Source organism: Zingiber officinale, chromosome 1A (genome assembly GCF_018446385.1).
Source record: "Zingiber officinale cultivar Zhangliang chromosome 1A, Zo_v1.1, whole genome shotgun sequence".
Taxonomy (NCBI): Eukaryota; Viridiplantae; Streptophyta; class Magnoliopsida; order Zingiberales; family Zingiberaceae; genus Zingiber; species Zingiber officinale.
Window position 1 is genome coordinate 10321373 of NC_055987.1, and position 19352 is coordinate 10340724.

At 42.8% G+C, this 19352-nt stretch overlaps 2 protein-coding genes across 2 annotated transcripts; both read left to right on the forward strand.

Annotated features, from left to right (window-relative positions):
* The first annotated feature begins 10721 nt into the window (after positions 1 to 10721).
* On the forward strand, positions 10722 to 14585 carry LOC122017941 (calcium-dependent protein kinase 16-like). Its single transcript, XM_042575666.1, has 7 exons — positions 10722 to 11565; positions 12550 to 12693; positions 12843 to 12995; positions 13267 to 13382; positions 13463 to 13630; positions 13806 to 14036; positions 14128 to 14585. Exons 1-7 carry the CDS (start codon positions 10902 to 10904, stop codon positions 14269 to 14271), a joined length of 1620 nt encoding a protein of 539 aa, XP_042431600.1. The 5' UTR covers positions 10722 to 10901; the 3' UTR covers positions 14272 to 14585.
* A 2396-nt stretch (positions 14586 to 16981) lies between these two features.
* Positions 16982 to 18776, forward strand: LOC121999790 (jasmonate-induced oxygenase 2-like). The gene is made up of 3 exons (XM_042554426.1): positions 16982 to 17672; positions 17827 to 18157; positions 18340 to 18776. The coding sequence occupies exons 1-3, from the start codon at positions 17131 to 17133 to the stop codon at positions 18625 to 18627; spliced, it is 1161 nt and encodes a 386-aa protein (XP_042410360.1). The 5' UTR covers positions 16982 to 17130; the 3' UTR covers positions 18628 to 18776.
* Positions 18777 to 19352: the final 576 nt, after the last annotated feature.

Sequence of the window (19352 nt, forward strand, 5' to 3'; positions counted from 1 at the left end):
TCTCCGAGAACTCCCAGCGATCGGATATGGCTTTTGCTGCAACTGCTGGCCGCAGATCCCGGTATTCTTTGAAGGTCGCCTGAGCCAGGAGGGCCCTCATTCAGATGTTCAATCTTCTGTGATCGGCCGAGAGGCCCGCCTTCTTCCCGAGCCGCTCCGCCCTCTTTATCTTCAACCAGGCTCCACTTTTTTCCGGGAGAGAGTTCTTCCCGAGTGGTGGCTGTAGTTATCTGTGTCAAGCGACTTGACTTGTCGCCTGACTCCTGGCCAGGCTGGGCTGTCACCGCTTTCCGCGCAGCCACCACAAGTTTGAGCGCCACCTGCCCTGAGTAGGAAGGGCCTGGGAGCCTGGCCGCCACGCAGCTCCTTTATCTCCTTGTCCGCCTATAGCCAGCTGCGGAAACTACTATCCTTCCACCCATCTTCAAGCAAGAAGGCGCATTGTTAAAAGCCGACGAAATATTCTGTGCAAAACTTCAAAAACAAAAACAACAAACTTACCCCCGTCAGCCAGATGTGGTCAAGTTCCAGGAGGATCAATGCTATGTGCCGGCCTACGACGGCCCACATCTGAGGCCCTTTCAAAGTAATGGTGTGCTCGGCACGGTTGGCCGGTTGGCTTCGTAGCAACTCTTCAGTTGGAAGATGAAGAGTAACTCGGACAGTGCGGCCGTGACTGTGGATCGCCCGACCGATCGTGTCGCCAAAACCGCGAATGGATGGTCGAGCTTGACCGCTGGGGAGAGTGTCACAGTGGCCTCAACCGGAGCGCCGTCTGGCTCGGCGGCCGGCCTAGTCTCTGGCGCGCTTTGCTTGTCATCGTCCTACGAGGGGTGGATCATCGGAGGTAGCCGCGCACCGAGTTCCACCTCGCCTCTTTGGGCTCCTCCCGAACCACGGACTTTCCTGAGCCGCTGGTTCTCTGAGGGGTAGACCGGCCACTGTTGTTGAGAGGTTCGAGGCGATTCCAGCCGGTGCCGCCTCCTTCGTGAGAACCGACCAATACCGCGCTCCCATTTCCGGCTCGCTGGCTTCCAACGCTTTCTCTTCATAACGTATCACCGAGTCCATGATTTACGTCACCGAAAAGAAGAAGAAATCGCTAGCAATTAAAGCAAATGCCCAAGCAAAATTCTTAAGCCGGTCGGAAGTGGGGTCCGTGATAGGACTCACCCAAAATGTACATCACCCGTGAAGAAGTTTGATGCCAAGTTCCGACGGCTAGTACATTTCTGGCAAGATAATCCCCGGTCTTGAATTTCTTCAACTCGGAGTAGGAGGTAGACTGACCCGCCACTGGGTCGGAAAGTGCCGACCGGGCATGCCGAGGTAGAATAATAGTCCTTCCAATATTTATTGGAAGTGGGTAATTTATTGAAGAAGACCAAACTGGTCGAGCTTGAACATAAAGGTGCCCCCTCGCTTGCTTAGTAATAGAAAAGAAGATCCTCCGGAGGGAAATATTGTGAATCTTAAATAAAACGACAACATCACCGCAGAGGAGACGGAAGGTATTTGGTACTAAACTCCGAAAGGGCACGCCAAAATAATGCACGCCTACTATAAAAGGATGCACGGGAACCGCAGATCAAGCGGAAATTGGTCGCGAATGAAACGTAACTGCATGGGTCCGGTCAAGTGGCTGACCAGCTAGGCGAAACTGATCTCGATTTCAAATTGTCACCAAAATATCAAAATCCCTCAAGAGTTCAAACGGGACCAAGATGGTAGTATACCATGGGCCAGGACTGTTCTTCGTGATGAGAAGAACCGCCATCATCATGAAGAAATCAAAAGAAGTTTCAAAGACGAAGAACAGGAGTTTCAAAGATCGAGCTAGGGGAAGAAATGCGATTAGATATCGGAAAGGAAGAAGGAAAGATCTAAAACCTTACCGAGGAGGAGGGATCGAGGAAAGGCGCCAAGAGCGCCGAAAAAACCCGAAGCAGAGGGCAAAGAGAGGTAAACAAGGAGGGAAGTGAAGATGAGAAGGAATAGGGATTTGGTAGGCTGGGTCGCGATCCAGTCACGGAATCAAAGCATGCATCTAGCCGCTTATTTCAATTGCTTCGATCACATCAAAATATCATGCCACCGCCCCGACTCTGATGGCATTGCTCCACGTGGCGCTCAATCATTCGAGCATTTAATGAAGGTATGATCAACCTTGATGTCGAAGATTGGCGCAGAACGCCAAGTGATCCTGAAGGCCATCATTGATTCATTCAAGGATATCTCTAAGGTCACCGGCGGAGAGTATTAGCATGGAGGAGTCGTCGCTACTAGACTCACAGCCCGCCTCGCCGGACTATTCGCCTTCGACTAGACTTGAAGGGGAGGCAAGATCCAGAGAGCGGCCGCAAAGTCAACGCCAAGGGAAGTCACCGAGTACCATCCAGGGAGAGGGTCCAACGATCGGACGGTAGACGTCCGGGTCTCACCGGATCCGCCTACCGCCCACTTATGGTGGAAGGCACTTGTCAAATCGTTCCGACGCCGCCTAAAAGGTCATGGACCGAATGACCCGACCGACCAAAGTCATAAAGCACCCCGCTTATTAGTCTCCACAAAGCACAAAAAAATCCGGATGTCCTGGCAGATGTTGAGGAGTCGTCGCCGACGACAAGTTTGGAGGGCAAGGAAAGACAGGGACTCCTTTCTCCGACAACCGTAGGTTTCACTGCCATGCTCCAAATCTTGTGACAGGGATTCCGGCCGACATGCAGGACATGTTGATCAGGGGTGGGTCGTACTTTCGACAAAGATACCTAGGAAAGGGACAGAGGACACGATGCACCCTCGACACGTGCCCAAACCCTTCACACTATATAAAGAGCCCCACACGGAGGAATATTTTTGGAGGGTATTCGAGACTTTGGGAGCCACCTTGTTCATCGAATTTCGACGAGCGGCGCCGGAGGGTCACCGCGAACCCCTTCCCTACCCGACTTATGTGCGTGTTAGTTTGAGCATCGCGCCACCACTGGAGATCTACATCGGAGCCGGAGAGCGACGTGGCTCTCATGACTGCTGGGTTCTGAGATCAATAAATATAATTGATTCTTTTCAAGACTCTGGATTCACTTGGTTACTAGAGTTATCTATAAGACTTAGAGTCCTCGTAGGTCTCAATTCCCGCTTAGGCTATTTTCGCTTCTATTTATTTTTGCTACTTCCGCTACTTTAAAAATCCATAAATTTTAGAAAATCGAGAATATTTCTAAAATTTATTCGAGAATTTTGCTATAACTCTATTTATATAAAAAGTCTCTCGAACTTAGAATAACTCCTCGTGCTTCATCCGTTTCTTCCAGTCCTCTTCCACGTGACTTCCAAATGACTTTTACTAATGGTACCTCCTTGTTTCGCAATTTCTTAACCGCTTCTATTATCCAATAGTCGATCACCGAGGTCTTCGCGACTTGTACCGATCGGGCTCAATCACCGGTGGCATCCGAATATGCTTCTTCAAAGATAAAGACATGAAATACATGTGGATAGTGACATCTCCGAGGTAGCTCAATTATATGCTACTGCCAACTCTTCTAGTGATAAGGTACGGTCCCATATTCCGGGACTTGCCCTTCTTCCCAAAACGACATACCCTTCATGGGAGCTATTCTCGAGGAACACCAACCCCAACTAAACCTAAGGTCCGCGCTGTATCAACATAGCTTTTTCCGAAAAGGCTTGCCTATCCTCCATGGCGTCAGAGTAATGTCATGTGGTATTTGCTACTAGATCTCGTCTCGAGTTCTAGTTCTTTCTGCTCACCGCCTCATACCAGCAGATTGGAGATCTACACCTCCGCAGAGAGCCTCATAGGTGTCATACCGATAGTGGCTCTATAGCTATTGTTGTATGCAAATTGCTTAAACTCGATATTTGCACCAACTTCCCTGAAGTCTAGGGCACATGCTCGAGTATGTCTTTGAGTAATCACCTCTCTCTCTCGACCATCCGTCTGAGGATGGAAAGTCGTAACAAATTTTAACTTAGTGCCGAACGCCGACCGATCACACTTCCGTGGCGATGTGAACCCTGCACTCGTCTCAAATAATGGTCCATGGGACCATGCGCGACAATCTCCTTGAGATACCGAGCTAGCCGCATGGAGGGGGATATCCCGATAGCTAAGAAGTGAGCTGATTTAGTCAACATGTCGACTATTACCCGATGACATCAAAACCATTCGTGGTTCCGGTAATCCCAATCCCACTACGAAATCCATGGAAATATCCTCCCACTTCCATTCTGAATCAATGGCGAACCTCTCCTAGTATCCGATGTTCGCTTGACCCTCCGACAGTCGATAAATACTAACGACGACACGACTTTTTATCCCGTGCCACCAAAAACGCTTCAGTGTCTTGGTACATTTGGTGGAACCTGATGCATCACATAAGGAGTCCTATAAGCCTCATCTAGAATCTTCCTCCGTAGTTCCTCCCGATCCAAACGCATAGTCCGTCACCAAAATATAATACCCACTATCTCGAGACCTCGAACTCTCCACTTTCTCGATTTTGTCAACCTTGCTTGATTTCTAAATTTCAGATCCCGACCCCGATGTCACCAAGGTAGATGCTAAAGTCATAGTAGAGAGTTGTCCCACTAAGTTCGAGACCAAAATCTGTAATCTCCTAGGGATGGGATGAGCTGGGGGATAGTAAGGTGGCTTCCGACTCTGCTGCGCGCCACCATGGCCTTCCCCGGGTGGTAGAGTATGTCTATATCATAGTCCTCGACCTGCTTGAGTCATCTACGCTGCTGCATATTCAGATCCTTCTCGAAGAAGCAAACTCACGATCCGTGATACACTGCATCGAGCTCCATACAAGTAATGTCTCCAAATCGAGAGCGAAGGCAATCAATGCCGAGCTCGAGGTCATGAGTTGGGTAGTTCCTCTCATAACTTGAGTTATCTCGAGGCATAGGATCACCTTGCTATTTTACATCAAGACGCCTTAGTCCCAACTTAGAGGCATCACTATAAATATCAAAGTCACTCGGTTTTCCGGTAGAGCGAATGGGAGCACTGGGTCAATCTAGCCTCTAAGTCCATTCTCACGCTCTCCACCATCAAATTTCTGCTTTCCGGTAAGAGTCATAGTGGGAGGCTATCCCGAGAAGTCCTCACTTTTCTCAGTAGCCCGCTAGTCCGAAGCTTCCGATCTCACTAGCGCTCTTATCACGCATCTTATCACCAACACCATCCTCTCGAGATGATGTGACCCTAAAAGACATCTGATTGTTCACACTTTGTGAACTTGGGTTTCCTCATCAAGGATCAGTAATCGCCTTCAGTGCCTGTGTGTTCTTCGTGAGTTCGAATATATAAAATGTCATCGATGAACACGATAACAAACTTATCTAAGTATTCCCTGAATACCTGCTCATGAGATCCATGAAGGTAGCTGGAGCATTTGTCACGCGTAGCTACGTCACAACTAATGTTCAGATCGTCCGTCAAGGTTGTGTATATCACCTTCTCTAACTCTAACCTGGTGATATCCTCGACGTAGGTCTATTTTTGAGAACATCCGCTCCCTTTAGCCGATCAAACAGTCATCTATTCTCGGGAAGAGGATACCTCTTAATTGTAACTTGATTTAGTGCTCGTAATCTAAGCGCATGCTCGCCCTTCTTCACGAACAACAAAGCCCCCATGGTGAGTGACTAGGATGAAGCCCTTGTCAAGCAGCCTCAGAGTTGCTCCTCAAGTTCCCGCTCACTGGAGTCAGCGGTAGGGTTGGAGAGAGGGATTGTACCGGAATGAGTTCTATCTCGAATTCAATCTCGTCTGGTGCTAGGTCTGGTAACTCTTCGTGGAAGATCTGACAGTAGTTACAACTCGACCTCTTCTAACTTTTGGTCCTTGTCCCGACCGGTATTGACTACACGCGCTAAAAATCTGTACATCCCTAATCTAGTAATTCTTTCGAGAAATTTCGAAAGCTTTTCTCTTCTCCAGACTCAAATTGTACCGCTCAGATTGAATATGATTCTCGCTTACCAGACGATAGAGGCACCAGATCGAATCGAAGTCCATTCCAAAATGACATCGTAACCATATCTAGCACTATCGATCATAAAAGAGTTCTCTGTCTTTATAATAATCGGCAATCGCACGAGCCGGCTTGATGCCATACTTTTCCGAAGGTAGTGTTGTTAAACCACCACCGAGCTCCGGAGGTATCGCTAACTTTTCAAAAACCCGGATATATAAGAATGGGTTGCCCCCGGATCGAATAAGACAATGTAACTTTGTAATAAAATACCGATCCGACATGTAACAACCGCCGAGGCATTCGCTATATCCTCTCGTGAGTGAATAGATCCTCGTTTTGCTGTGTGGCCGAGGGGGCTAGTCGCACCGGCCGATACCGGCCGCAGCAACCACATCCGTGTAAGGGTTGGCCCCATGCCGAATCGGCCGTGTGTGGAGAAAACGGTCTTGCACCGGCAGCCATATGCCCTCTTGTCCACATTCAAGCATCCTGGGGCAAACTCCCTGGAATCTCCCAAGTAGGACACTTGGGATAACTAGGTTGTTTGCCGTCGTCCTCCTTTAGGTAACTCCCCGGTTTGCCGTGCTCGGAGTTCCTTCCAGCCAGAGCGTGGGCCCCAGTGTTTCGAGCACCGAGCCTCTCCCGACCTTTGACTCTGGAGGACTTGCTTCTACCGCTTGATATTGTCGAGTGCTCAAAGGGTCGAGCACTACTTACTAGTTCTTGCGGTTTGCGGCTCATTGGACCACGGCTACACGCTCATTGCTATTTCCGGCCTTAGCATCTTGAGCATCAACCGACTCGCTCTTTTCGGTCGACTAGTTCAGGCATGCATGAGCCAATCTATTGAATTTCTTACAGCCTTCCTCCATCGAAGGTTCCCGCGAAATTCTGAACTGTCAGAGTGGCGCATGGATCAGAATTCTTCAAAGAATTCTTCTCGCCAACATCATCACCGGTTCAGCCCGGGCCCGCTCTCCATCACATACGCCAAGGCCCCTTGCCAGTAAAGAGGCGATTTCACTTTCTCATGCTCCGTCAGTACTGCAGTTTTGAACGAGCATCCCATGGTTCACCGTGCCTCGAAATTCTCCGCTTAATTTTTCTCGCCACCGATCGATAAGCTTCTTGCGCCGGCGCTATGGTGTTGTAGGTTGGATCGTGAATGCGTGGAACGCGCATGTTAGGTTCCGTGGAGACAGTGGGAGTGTTCTCCAGCCTTTAGGCTATCTCCTGCTTCTAACTGGCTTCTATACACCACATTGCAGCCACCGCTAAGGTCCGGCCGGAGCCTATGCCGGGTGTCAGTGGGTCGGTGTCTGTCTTTCTATCGCACTTTCTAAAGAAATAGAGGACATACATAATGAATAGGATCATATTGCATAGCTATTGTTATCATGTTAGATGTTATCATATAAAAACAAGCTCTAGTCATCTATAAACATGGAAACAAACTAAGCACAAATAAAGTGAGAGATGTTCTTACTTGGAAGTTCAATGTCTATGTGTGTGTAGGAAGTATGAAACTTTGCTCGATACCAAAAACCCTGGCTCCTATCTATGCAACTAGGTCTAATAAAGAGGTCATATGTTGTAAACTAAAAGGTGAAAAATTAATTAAAATCTTACCTTAATATATTATAGTTTGTAGGACTAGGTTCAAAGACCTTTCCATTGACATGCATACACTAGGAAGGAACCGAACTTTCGATTTGATCAAAAGATCAATACGTAAACTCGTAGACAATCCATCACGATCGTGTGAACACGGATCGATCCACATCGATCGAGATTATCCTACATCGCGATCCATTGGATTCGACCGGCACATTAACGCGCGACAGATTCTCGATCGATCGTGATCGATTCGACTAATCGATCCATTGATCGATCAGGTGGCTACATGGCTTAGATCGCCGCGCCCGGATCGATCGATCGATCGATTGCCATCGATCCATAATCCCGGATTTCGAGTAATGTGGTCTCGGGCTCGATCGATGGCTGATTTGGTCACGGTACAAACCTTAATCGATCGCCTAATCGCGAGAAGTTCCATCGTGGCCAGATCGAGTTCCATCATGAGGTTCTAAGGTGGTGGACAATATTCTAATATCGATACTAGTATTCTAAGTATGACAACTAGTATTCTAGACATACTTTCACAATTCAAGGCATTTAGATAACTAAGTAAGCAAAGAGTAACGCTAGGTTCTTAAATGTTCTAGTTCTTCTAAGATCTTTATTCCGTCATCCATCCATCCACACACACATCATTGTCCTCCAGCCTCCGCTAATCCATCCTTCCTTTACCTTTATATATATAAAGAGGATCAAGCTCAAAGAGCTTAGTAAGAAACCATCTACCTCACAAAACATGCATATGATGCTGCTTTATTATAAAACATGCTATTTGAAATATATAACATTGCTAAACATGGATTCTAAAACATGGCATAATCACATACATGGCAATCATAGCTGAGCATAAAACCATCATGTGGATCCATAAAAACTAAATGAAATAAAAGCTATAACTGATGCTAAGTCGCTTTGTATTCACATAAACTATGTTGCAAGTTTTGAAAACTATTTATCATAAATAGATGAAAATACTAATCATGTCCTGATGGGCCCTAATCTTGCTGTTGATCCCTAACTAAACGGTTGCAAATTCAATCTAGTAGGGTTACTAGGTTATCTAAACCTAGGGACGACTATGGGAGCCCAACCCAATGGACATCTAGTCCAAAGATGACCTATAAAATAAAATACTGTTTATAACCGAATTATCTTATCTTGCTAATTCTATGTTATCTCGAACCTGTAGCTAGGTTATCTCGAACCTAGAGGCTAGGAGCTCACCCATTGGCCGTAGTCCCATATTATAGTAGCAAGACTAAATATGCTATTCTAAATGCTTCTCCGCATTTATCGAACTATTAAAATGCTTAGAAAGCATTTTCATCGAGCTATATATCAAGCACTTGGTGTACTAGAACACAAAGTGAAAATTTGCATACTACTAAACTAATGCATAAAACACATGAATAGCTTATCTGCAGGGTTTACCTTCACCCAAGTTTCTTACAAATCTAAACGCTAGGTTTCTGTGGAGAAGATCCTTGCTGATCTCCCGCCACGTTTCGTGGAGGGCGTTCTTCATCGTGTGTCAGGAAGGTGCTCTATGGCCCTAGGAATGAAACCCTAGGTTCCTTGGACTGGTAGAGGTGAGGGAGAGTCGGCTCAGTGAGGGTTCGAGGAGGGAAAATTGCTGCTAAACAATTCCCACTCCCTATTTATATTAAAGTTCACCCAACTTAAATATAAATATAATTGATTCTTCTTTCTTTTCAGAGGCCTCCTGGTTACTAGAGTTATCTATAAGACTTAGAGTCCTGTAGGTCTCGGGTTTAATTCCCGCTTAGGCTATTTCGTTTCTATTTATTTTTGCTACTTCCGATACTCTAAAAATTCTGTAAAAATATCCATAAATTCCAGAAAAATCGTAGAATATTTCTAAAATTTATTCGAGAATTTTTCGACGTTACAACCTTCTCGTTGGAATTCCCTTGCCTAACCTCCAGCTAGGACTAGTCACTTGGTAGACTTCCCACCCTTACCTAACCTCTAAGTATGGCTTCCCTTGACTAACCTACAGTTAGAATTAGTCACTCGGTAATTTTTTCACTTTTGCTTAACCTCTAGGTAGGACTTTCCTTGTCTAACCTATAGTTAGGATTATTCACTCAGCAAACTTCTCATCCTTGCCTAACTTCTAGTTAAGGTTTTCCCTTATCTAACTTCAATTAGAGCTTTTCGTTGTCTAACCTTCGGTTAAAACTTTCCATTGCCTAATCTCCAGTTATAACTTTTTCTTACATAACTTCAGTTAGAATTTTCCATTGTCTAACATCCAGTTAAGACTTTCCGTTACCTAACCTTCCGTTAGGATTTTTCTTATCAAATATTCGGTCCTCTCTTGATCTATTTAACTTCTCTCTCATACATTATCAAATATTGAAATTAACTTCGGACCAATTCAAATTTAATTAAATTGGTCAATCTTATCCAAGAATAATTACACATGTATGAGAAAGGTCAAGTACCTAATAAATATTTTGTATCTGCTAAAGATTAATTTTAAACCTATTAAAGAAACATCTATGTAGTTGTTAATTGTGTTATTTCATAGAACAGGGTGATTTTATTTCGTGTAGGACAATCGACAAGATTGTTCCCTTTTTCAAATATGATATTCTTTTTTTTCTTTAAAAAAAAGTAAATAAAAGTAAATCCATTCACTAGTAGCAAATCGAGTAAATGAAGGGGCATCTTCTCTCTACTTTTACTGCATTTGTGACCTTCCTTTTACTGCCTGACTTTCTCTTTTTTCTGCATCGTGCTTTCGCTTTTCAGTGAATCCAAATCGGTGCATTTTTTTACCTCTCCATATTTTCACCTTCTCTGTCCCCGTACTTTACCCAATTACTTAATACTATCATAATAATTTTGAATAAAACTACTATAAAAATATTAAAGCAGGAGCTCTTTTATCATTTTTAAATATACGATACTCTTTTAAAAATAATAAAAATAAAGATTTTTTTGTAATTTTAGCAGGGGGGCAAAATGTAAACGTGGCAAAGTATGTCTTGGAAAATAATAGTAATCGCACTACTCAACGGTCCTCTGTCTTTATTTGCTTTTCACACTTGCTCTTGCTCTACCTACTCAAACCAACCAACGCATCATCGCCTTTTGGCCCTTTCTCCCGATCCGACCAAATCCATCTCTCTTTTCTACTGGATCGGATGTGAAACCCTAACCATCTCCCCGGTCATCGATCGCTCTCTCACACTCCGACCCGAGGCCTCAGATCAGAGATCCAAAATGGGTAACTGCTGCCGCTCGCCGGCGGCCGTCGCCCGCGAGGACGTCAAGACCAATTTCCCAGGAGCCCACCACGATCCCGGAGGCCCCGCCTCCGGGAAGGACCGCCACTACCAGAACGGCGTCGGCGGCGCTCATTCCAAGCGCCTGATCGTACTCGGCAGCGACGCCAAGTCGGTGGGCGGTGTCGAGGAGAAGTACGCGCTGGACCGCGAGCTCGGACGTGGAGAGTTCGGGGTTACCTACCTGTGCGTGGACCGCGACACGAGGGAGCTGCTCGCTTGCAAGTCGATATCGAAGAGGAAGCTGCGGACGTCGGTGGACGTGGAGGACGTGCGCCGGGAGGTGACCATAATGCGGCACCTGCCCAAGAGCCCCAGCATCGTGAGCCTGCGGGAGGCTCTGGAGGACGACGGCACCGTGCATCTGGTGATGGAGCTGTGCGAGGGCGGGGAGCTGTTCGACCGTATCGTGGCGCGGGGGCACTACTCAGAGCGAGCGGCGGCCGTGGTCATGAGGACGATCATTGAAGTCGTGCAGCTGTGCCATGAGCATGGGGTTATCCACCGCGACCTCAAACCGGAGAACTTTCTGTTTGCCAACAAGAAGGAGAATTCACCGTTGAAAGCGATCGACTTTGGGCTTTCTATTTTCTTCAAACCTGGTAAGTCCATTCTCCTATAGATCTTTGTGCTTCCTGGAAAACACACAGCATGGTACTGTTCACATTGCACTCAGACAGCTGAAACACAGTTCTAGACTTTGTTATTGACGCAGAGTTCCTAGTTTTAAATTGGTGGTGCTTTTCCCAAATTAAAGAACATTTTCATGTATGATCGATTTCTTTATCAAACCTGGTTTACGATCCTCTGGAAAATGTTTTTTTATTTCAAAGCATTCTCTTTAATTCTAATCCGACGAGTAATTGTGTATATTAACACTTGAAACGTCATATGTTTACCTGTCTATTTGAACGTTGCTTTAACTAATTCAACGTGATCTGTGGTGCATACTATTTATACTCAAATGTTAGGCTAAAATAGGTTAGTAGAAAAAAGATTAACTTCCGTGGTGTCAAATTCAAAAGCCTTACTAAGACTCCCAATTTATAAGAGTATATTTGGAGATGGCCAACCTCATTTGCCAAAAAAATGAAAGTTCTATTTGTGAGAAAAGGGATGAAGGAACTGCTATGAAACCACAAAAAGAAAGATCTATATAGCTCATATATTATTTTAGCTAAGGCATCTTAGATGTAGTGGATGCCTATGTTGTTAAGACAATTGAACTATTAGTGAGAGATTATGAGTTCAGAAGGATGCAACTGAACTAGCAGAGATTGGAATTAGAGAAATGTTCTCCAAGAATTGCACAAACTTTTAGCACAAACATACTAAACTAATTTTACAATACCATGTTATGCTTATTATGTTATTGAGTCTCTATGTCGTATGAGATAATAAACTATATCTTATTGAGTCTCATGTATATTTGTAGTGAACTTCCTTACTAATAATTCATCTTCTTGGCTAACCTCTACTCGATTCCAATAATTGTGACCTCTCTTTTATTGTTGCATCAACAAACACATATGCAGTATTTTAAATTCATGGTCTTAATAATTTTTATTATGTCTTCTCCATTCCAGGTGAAAGATTTTCTGAGATTGTTGGTAGCCCTTATTATATGGCTCCTGAAGTTCTAAAAAGGAATTATGGACCAGAAATTGATATATGGAGTGCTGGAGTCATTCTATATATCCTCCTCTGTGGAGTTCCACCATTTTGGGCTGGTAAAGGTTCCTCTTGTCCATCCTTCAAATTCTTATACTACTGCTGCATATGCAGAGATATAATTTGCTGACTTTTTTGATGCGCACGTTTCTCCTCAATTCTGTTAAATTCTAACTCTACTAAGAAATGCAATGTATTTACACTACAGAATCTGAACAAGGAGTTGCACAAGCCATTCTTAAGGGGACTATAGATTTCAAACGTGATCCTTGGCCTAGTGTTTCAGAAAGTGCCAAGAATTTGGTTCAGCAGATGTTGGAACCTGATCCCAAGCTTCGGTTAACTGCAAAGCAAGTGCTTGGTATGGCACATGACAATGTGATCACATGCTTTTATTTCAGAGTAATTCATTAGATTTCAGTTCTATCTGGTCAGCCTTTGTGATCTGAAAAGTTTATTAGAATGGCTTTATTGGAGTGGCTATCTTCTCTAGCTTGATCCCACCGTATTCTCAAGTTCTAATTTCAACTTTCAAGACACCTGCCATAAGAAATTTGAAAAGTTTTTGTTTTTGTTCTTTCAGGGCATGTTGAGCTGATGCATAGATATCCATTCCTTTTATTTTCTTGCAGAACATTCTTGGCTTCAAAATGCTAAGAAAGCATCAAATGTACCACTCGGTGATGTTGTGAAGTCAAGGCTCAAACAGTTCTCAAGAATGAATCGATTCAAAAGGAGAGCTTTGAGGGTATGTTTCAGTATGTATTTTCTAGGTTAACTGTTTCAAAATTGTTGAATACATCTTAGTTTCTTCTATTTATTTCTTAGGTTATCGCTGATCATTTGTCTACTGAAGAAGTTGAAGATATTAAAGAGATGTTCAGGATGATGGATACTGACAACGATGGCATTGTTTCTCATGAGGAACTCAAAGCTGGCCTCGCCAAGTTTGGTTCACACCTTGTGGAGTCTGAGGTGCAGATGCTTATTGAAGCTGTAAGTGTACATACACGATGACTTTCTTTGTCCTTATATTAAGCCCAAAATAGAGCATGAATGTAAGAGGGGTGAAACCTTTTGATTTATTCTATACATGACAAATTAAGTGATATTCTTACTCAGGAGAGAAAAATCAAATTGAATGATTTAGCTGCATAAATGTGTCGAACAGGTTGATATGAATGGAAAAGGAACCCTAGATTATGGAGAGTTCTTGGCTGTATCTCTTCATTTACAGAGAATGGCAAATGATGAGCATCTGAGAAGGGCTTTCTCATACTTTGACAAAGACAGGAATGGCTTTATTGAGCCAAATGAGCTTCATGAGGCACTAGCAGAAGATGGAGCTCCTGATAGCATGGATGTTGCAAATGATATCTTACAAGAAGTTGATACTGACAAGGTAGCTAGCTAGCTATCTTGTCTGTTGGTTGATGCCATGTCACACCTTTGACCTCTTCTTTATTAACGAGATTGTTTTTTTTCAAATGTAGGATGGACGAATAAGCTATGATGAATTCGTGGCAATGATGAAGACCGGAACAGATTGGAGAAAGGCTTCACGGCACTATTCAAGAGGAAGATTCAACAGTCTGAGTGTCAGATTAATGAAGGATGGGTCCTTAAACTTGGGTTGACTATTGAATTAATCTCCCATGAATGAAATTTTCTAGATCCCATTTATTTTCGTGGGCTTTGGTCATGGGACCCTCCTCTTGATTCCCTTGCTCTGTAATTAGTTGTTCTAGTGCCATTATCATTGAGAAAAGTGGCCATCTGTTACCCTGTTTTGTAATATGTTGTGAGATGTAGAAAGGCATATGGGGGATTCTATTGTCGTCTAGATGCGCAAAGTCGGTTTTGCGATTACCATGATTGAACAGCAAATCTTGTGAGGTTGGTTGCAAAATGAATTGATCAGGGTGTAAAAAAAATCCAACAATTTGTAGGATGTGCACTTGTTGTGTGTTGATACACCTAGAGCCGTTAATTTGACTTGAACTTATCCAGTTGATATGTCAGTCAAATAATTTAAATGGATTGATTTAAAATTTTATCAACTCATTTAAAATCGTGTCAAGGTGGGCCGATCCACTTGGCCCTGTGGCCTATACGGCTATACGGGTTAGTCCGCGGCGGACTTGGATTGACATGTAAGTTAAGAAAAAAAAAAATTTCTTCTAAATTTAAAAGTAAAATGGAAAATTCAATGGGTAGTGAGTTTGACCACTTAATCTGTAATTTAAATTTAAAAATTTGAATCTTTTTATATTTTTTAATTTTTTAAGTGGGCTTGTGGGTTGGCCCATCAAACCCGTAACCCGCTTTAAGTTAAGTTGGATTGAAAATTTTCAACCCGTCAAAATGGTGGGTTGATTCATCTTGTCCCATTAAAAGGTTGGTTTGTTATGGGCCGATCCATTTGACAACTTTATATATACCTTACATCGGAAATGTTATGTTGCACACCTATATGTTAATCTCCCGTGAACATATAGTGTTAACATTTTAAATTTTTTTTAGAATTTAGGTTATAGTATTAGATTAAAGGAAGTGAATTATTTTTTAAAACAAATAATATTAGAAGCTCACGGACAAGTGTGCAACATATCGTCCCTCAAAAATATTATGTTGCACACTTGTCCGTGAACACTTTGTGAGCATTTGGTATTTTTTTTTTTTTTAAAAAAAAAATAAGATTTAGGGTATAGTATTTAGGCTAAAGTAAGTGAAAATAAAAAAAATAATAATAACACTAAATACTCACAGGGTGTTAACGGATGGGTATGCAATATATCATCCCTCTACATTAGAAATGTTATGCTGTAAACTTATCCGTAAGCACCTAGAATATTGTTACGCTGCAAACTTATTCGTAAGCACCTAGTATTATTCTGTTTTAGGTGTTTGGATTTGTGATTTAGAGTATAATATTTAGGTTAAAGGATGTAAAAGTTTTTAAAAAGTAATACTAGAGGTTCATAGGATGTTCACTAGAACTGTCAAACAGATCAACTTATAGTGGGGCCGACCGACCCATAATGGGCCGCCCATTAGGTAAGGCGGGACGGGATGAGTCGACCCATCATCTTGGTAGATTAGGAAATCCCCAATCCAACTTAAGATTAGTTGCGGGCATAGCGAGTCAACCCACAAGTCGATGGAAAAAAAATAAAAATATATATAGCAAAGATTAAAAAATTTAAGTTTGGATCAAACCTACAAACCCATTAAATTTTTTATTTTTTTTCAATCCATAGGTCAATCTAAGTCTATCACGAGCTCAGTTAGATCGGCTCACTTTAATCCATCTTTAAATAAGTTTATAAAATTTTAATCTAATATGTTTAAATTATTTGACTTGTCGAATTAATCTCACGGACCTAACCATGACTCTAATATTCACGGATAGATATACAACGTATCTTTCCTCAGCCTCACATTACAGTAATACATATAGACTTACGAACCATTGGCCATCACGTATTGTTATGATTTGTCTAAGTTTTTTCGGCTTATTTTATACATCGAAGAAACTATAGTTAATTTGTGAATTTTAGTAATCCTTATATTTTTGCCGACATAAAGAAGAGCATGTTCGAGCATGCGTGATGAAAAAAAACACGTTGCCAAAACTTAATCAACCGTTGACTTCTTGTGATCACGCCTCGTCGGTTAGCACGTTCGCCTTTTTAATTCCTCCCCAGATTAAGAACGGCCGCATGGTATCCGTGCGACGTGTCGAGATTCAGCGGCTTCTTGCCCCTGATTCGGCGTGTCAGACAGTGTGCAGAATACTTCTCTGCGGGAAATTGAGTCTTATTTATTATAATAAATTTATCACTCTCTAAAATGAATACTCAGCGAAGACTTCAAGTTATAAATAAATAAATACAATTATATATGTTCGCAAATGAATAATCAATTATTATTGTAATTCAAGTCCACCCATCCGACGGAGGCATGGTAACGTGCCAATCATTAACAATTTGTTTTTTTATTTTTTATTTTTTATTTTGGGCCTCTCTTTTTAGTCAGAAGCAAATTTCTTTTTCATTTTGCTAAAGAATTCTCAATTATTCGCCGTCTTCCTCGCCGTGAATTCTCGATGCAGTATTTATTAATAATTCCAATATTTTTTCTATTTTCTTCTCAATGTCAATGTGCGTATAAATTAATTCATTAAAGAAATATTTTATCAGGGTTGCGATGTAAAATAAAATACCTATCCTTATTAAGGCATATTAAATGGATAACTTAAGAAAGATAATCATTGAATGCTACTTCATATAATCATATAAACATGTGTTTTACATAATATTATCCTCCTCTAATGATCTAGTAGTTAGCGAAAACGTTCTACCTCCATGATTTACATAATATTAAATTTGACATGTAACCTCGAAGAAAATTAATCTTGATTAACGTTAATTATATATATAACACGCTCTCCCGATCTATCTCACTCCATCTTCTCTATAAATAGCAAGTGATTGATGGTTGATCAGCAACTAATCCGGTTCACTTTGGATCGAGCCCGAGTTAAGCCTGAACCCATGGGAAGCGTCCAGTTGGTGGATTGGCCCGAGCCGGTCGTCCGCGTGCAGACCCTGTCTGAGAATGGTCTCGCCACCATCCCCGCCCACTACATCAAGCCGCACGCCGACCGTCCCTCTCTCTCGGCCGGCCTCGACGGCGCCGCCTCCATCCCAGTGGTCGACCTGGAAGACAGCGACGGCGGCGGCGCGGCCGCGGTGGCGGAGGCCTGCCGCGAGTGGGGATTCTTCCAGGTGGTGAACCACGGCGTGGACCGCGGCCTGGTGGAGCGGGCGGTCGAGGTGTGGCGAGCCTTCTTCCGCTTGCCGTTGGAGGAGAAGCAGGCCTACGCGAATTCCCCGGCGACGTACGAGGGCTACGGCAGCCGCCTCGGCATCGACAAGGGCGCCATATTGGATTGGGGGGACTACTTCTTCTTGCATTTGCTGCCGGAGAAGCTCAAGAGCCCTGAGAAGTGGCCGGCGATGCCAACTCATTGCAGGTAATCACCTTAATTAATAAACAGAATAAAAATTATATATATACATATATAATACATTTTTGGTAATTTTTTAAAATTGTAGTGTTAAAATAATAAATTCGATTCAAATTTATTATTAGAAATCATATAATTAATGAAGTTTAATTACGTATAGACAAACTGTACAAGAATACGGAGACGAGCTGCTCAAGCTGTGCAAAAGACTAATGAAGCTCCTGTCCATAAGCTCGGGCTTGGATGTCGACCGGCTGCCGGAGGCCTTCGGTGGCGACGACGTCGGCGCAACCCTTAGGGTCAACTACTACCCAAAGTGCCCGCAGCCGGAGCTGGCGCTCGGCCTGTCGGCGCACTCCGACCCAGGTGGGATCACCGTTCTCCTCGCTGACGACGCCGTGAAGGGGCTTCAGGTACGGAAGGGCGATCGGTGGGTGACGGTGCAGCCGGTGCCCTGCGCATTCATCGTCAACGTCGGCGATCAGATTCAGGTAGATGATCAGATATATAAAATTTTTACCAGTACATCCGTTCGGTGCACAATCTTAGGGTCTAGGTGTTCGGGGTATACCCGGATGCTCGGATTTACGACGGTCGTCTAAGAGTGTAGACCGAACGGATGTATAAATAAGGTATTATATATATTAATATATATAATATTAATGATATGCAGATTTTGACGAATGCAATATACAAGAGCGTGGAGCATCGGGTGGTGGTGAACGCAGAAAAAGAGCGCTTGTCGCTGGCTTTCTTTTACAACCCCAAGAGCGACATGGCGATGGGGCCAGTGGCGGAGCTGGTGACGGCTGATAGGCCGGCGATGTATCCGGCGATGACCTTTGATGAATACCGTTTGTTCATAAGGAGCAAAGGGCCGAAGGGCAAATCCCAAGTCAAGTCGCACCAGAAATACGACTCGTTACGACCGACCATGCAGCCTCCATGCATTCGTGCATGAACTATGTATGAAATTTGGCCTGGGACGGATTCACGGGGTGTTGAGGATAAATGTATTCATCTTTTGTCACAATGAATTATATATAAAATCAGGAGCTTTGGGACAAGTATATTTATCTTTTGTTACCATGAACTATATATAAAATCGACAAATTAAATTTATGATAAACTGTTTATCGAATATATGTATGACGTTTCTTAAGAAAATAATAAACTGTTTTAAATTCATATAATTCCATTATTGAAAGGTAGCAACATAAATACTTTTGCCTCCAATAAAAAATACATTCATTTAAATCTCTATTTGAATGGATGATTTTCCCTCCAACTAATTGTAGATATTGATATTTAGAGTTAATTACAAATAAACCCTCATGATATTGGTAATTTTGGACTTAAATCCTCATGATTTTACTTTTGGGCTCTTCCCAAAAGATCTTATGTCAATAGAAATATCTTTTCTCTTACAAAGGGATGATCTTTTCCATTTATTTTTAATGTGGGACTATGTTTATAACTTTACAACCCCAACACCTATTACAGTACCTAATATGTTTTTTTTTTTAAAACATCCACTAACGTATTCATACCCATTATGGCTAAAGGAAATAATTTTTACAAATAAAAAATAAACTTATAAAATGTCATAGAATACACTGTGTAATGTGTCATTGATATAATAAGTCATAATAAATCTGTTTGATTAAAATTTAAAATATATATATA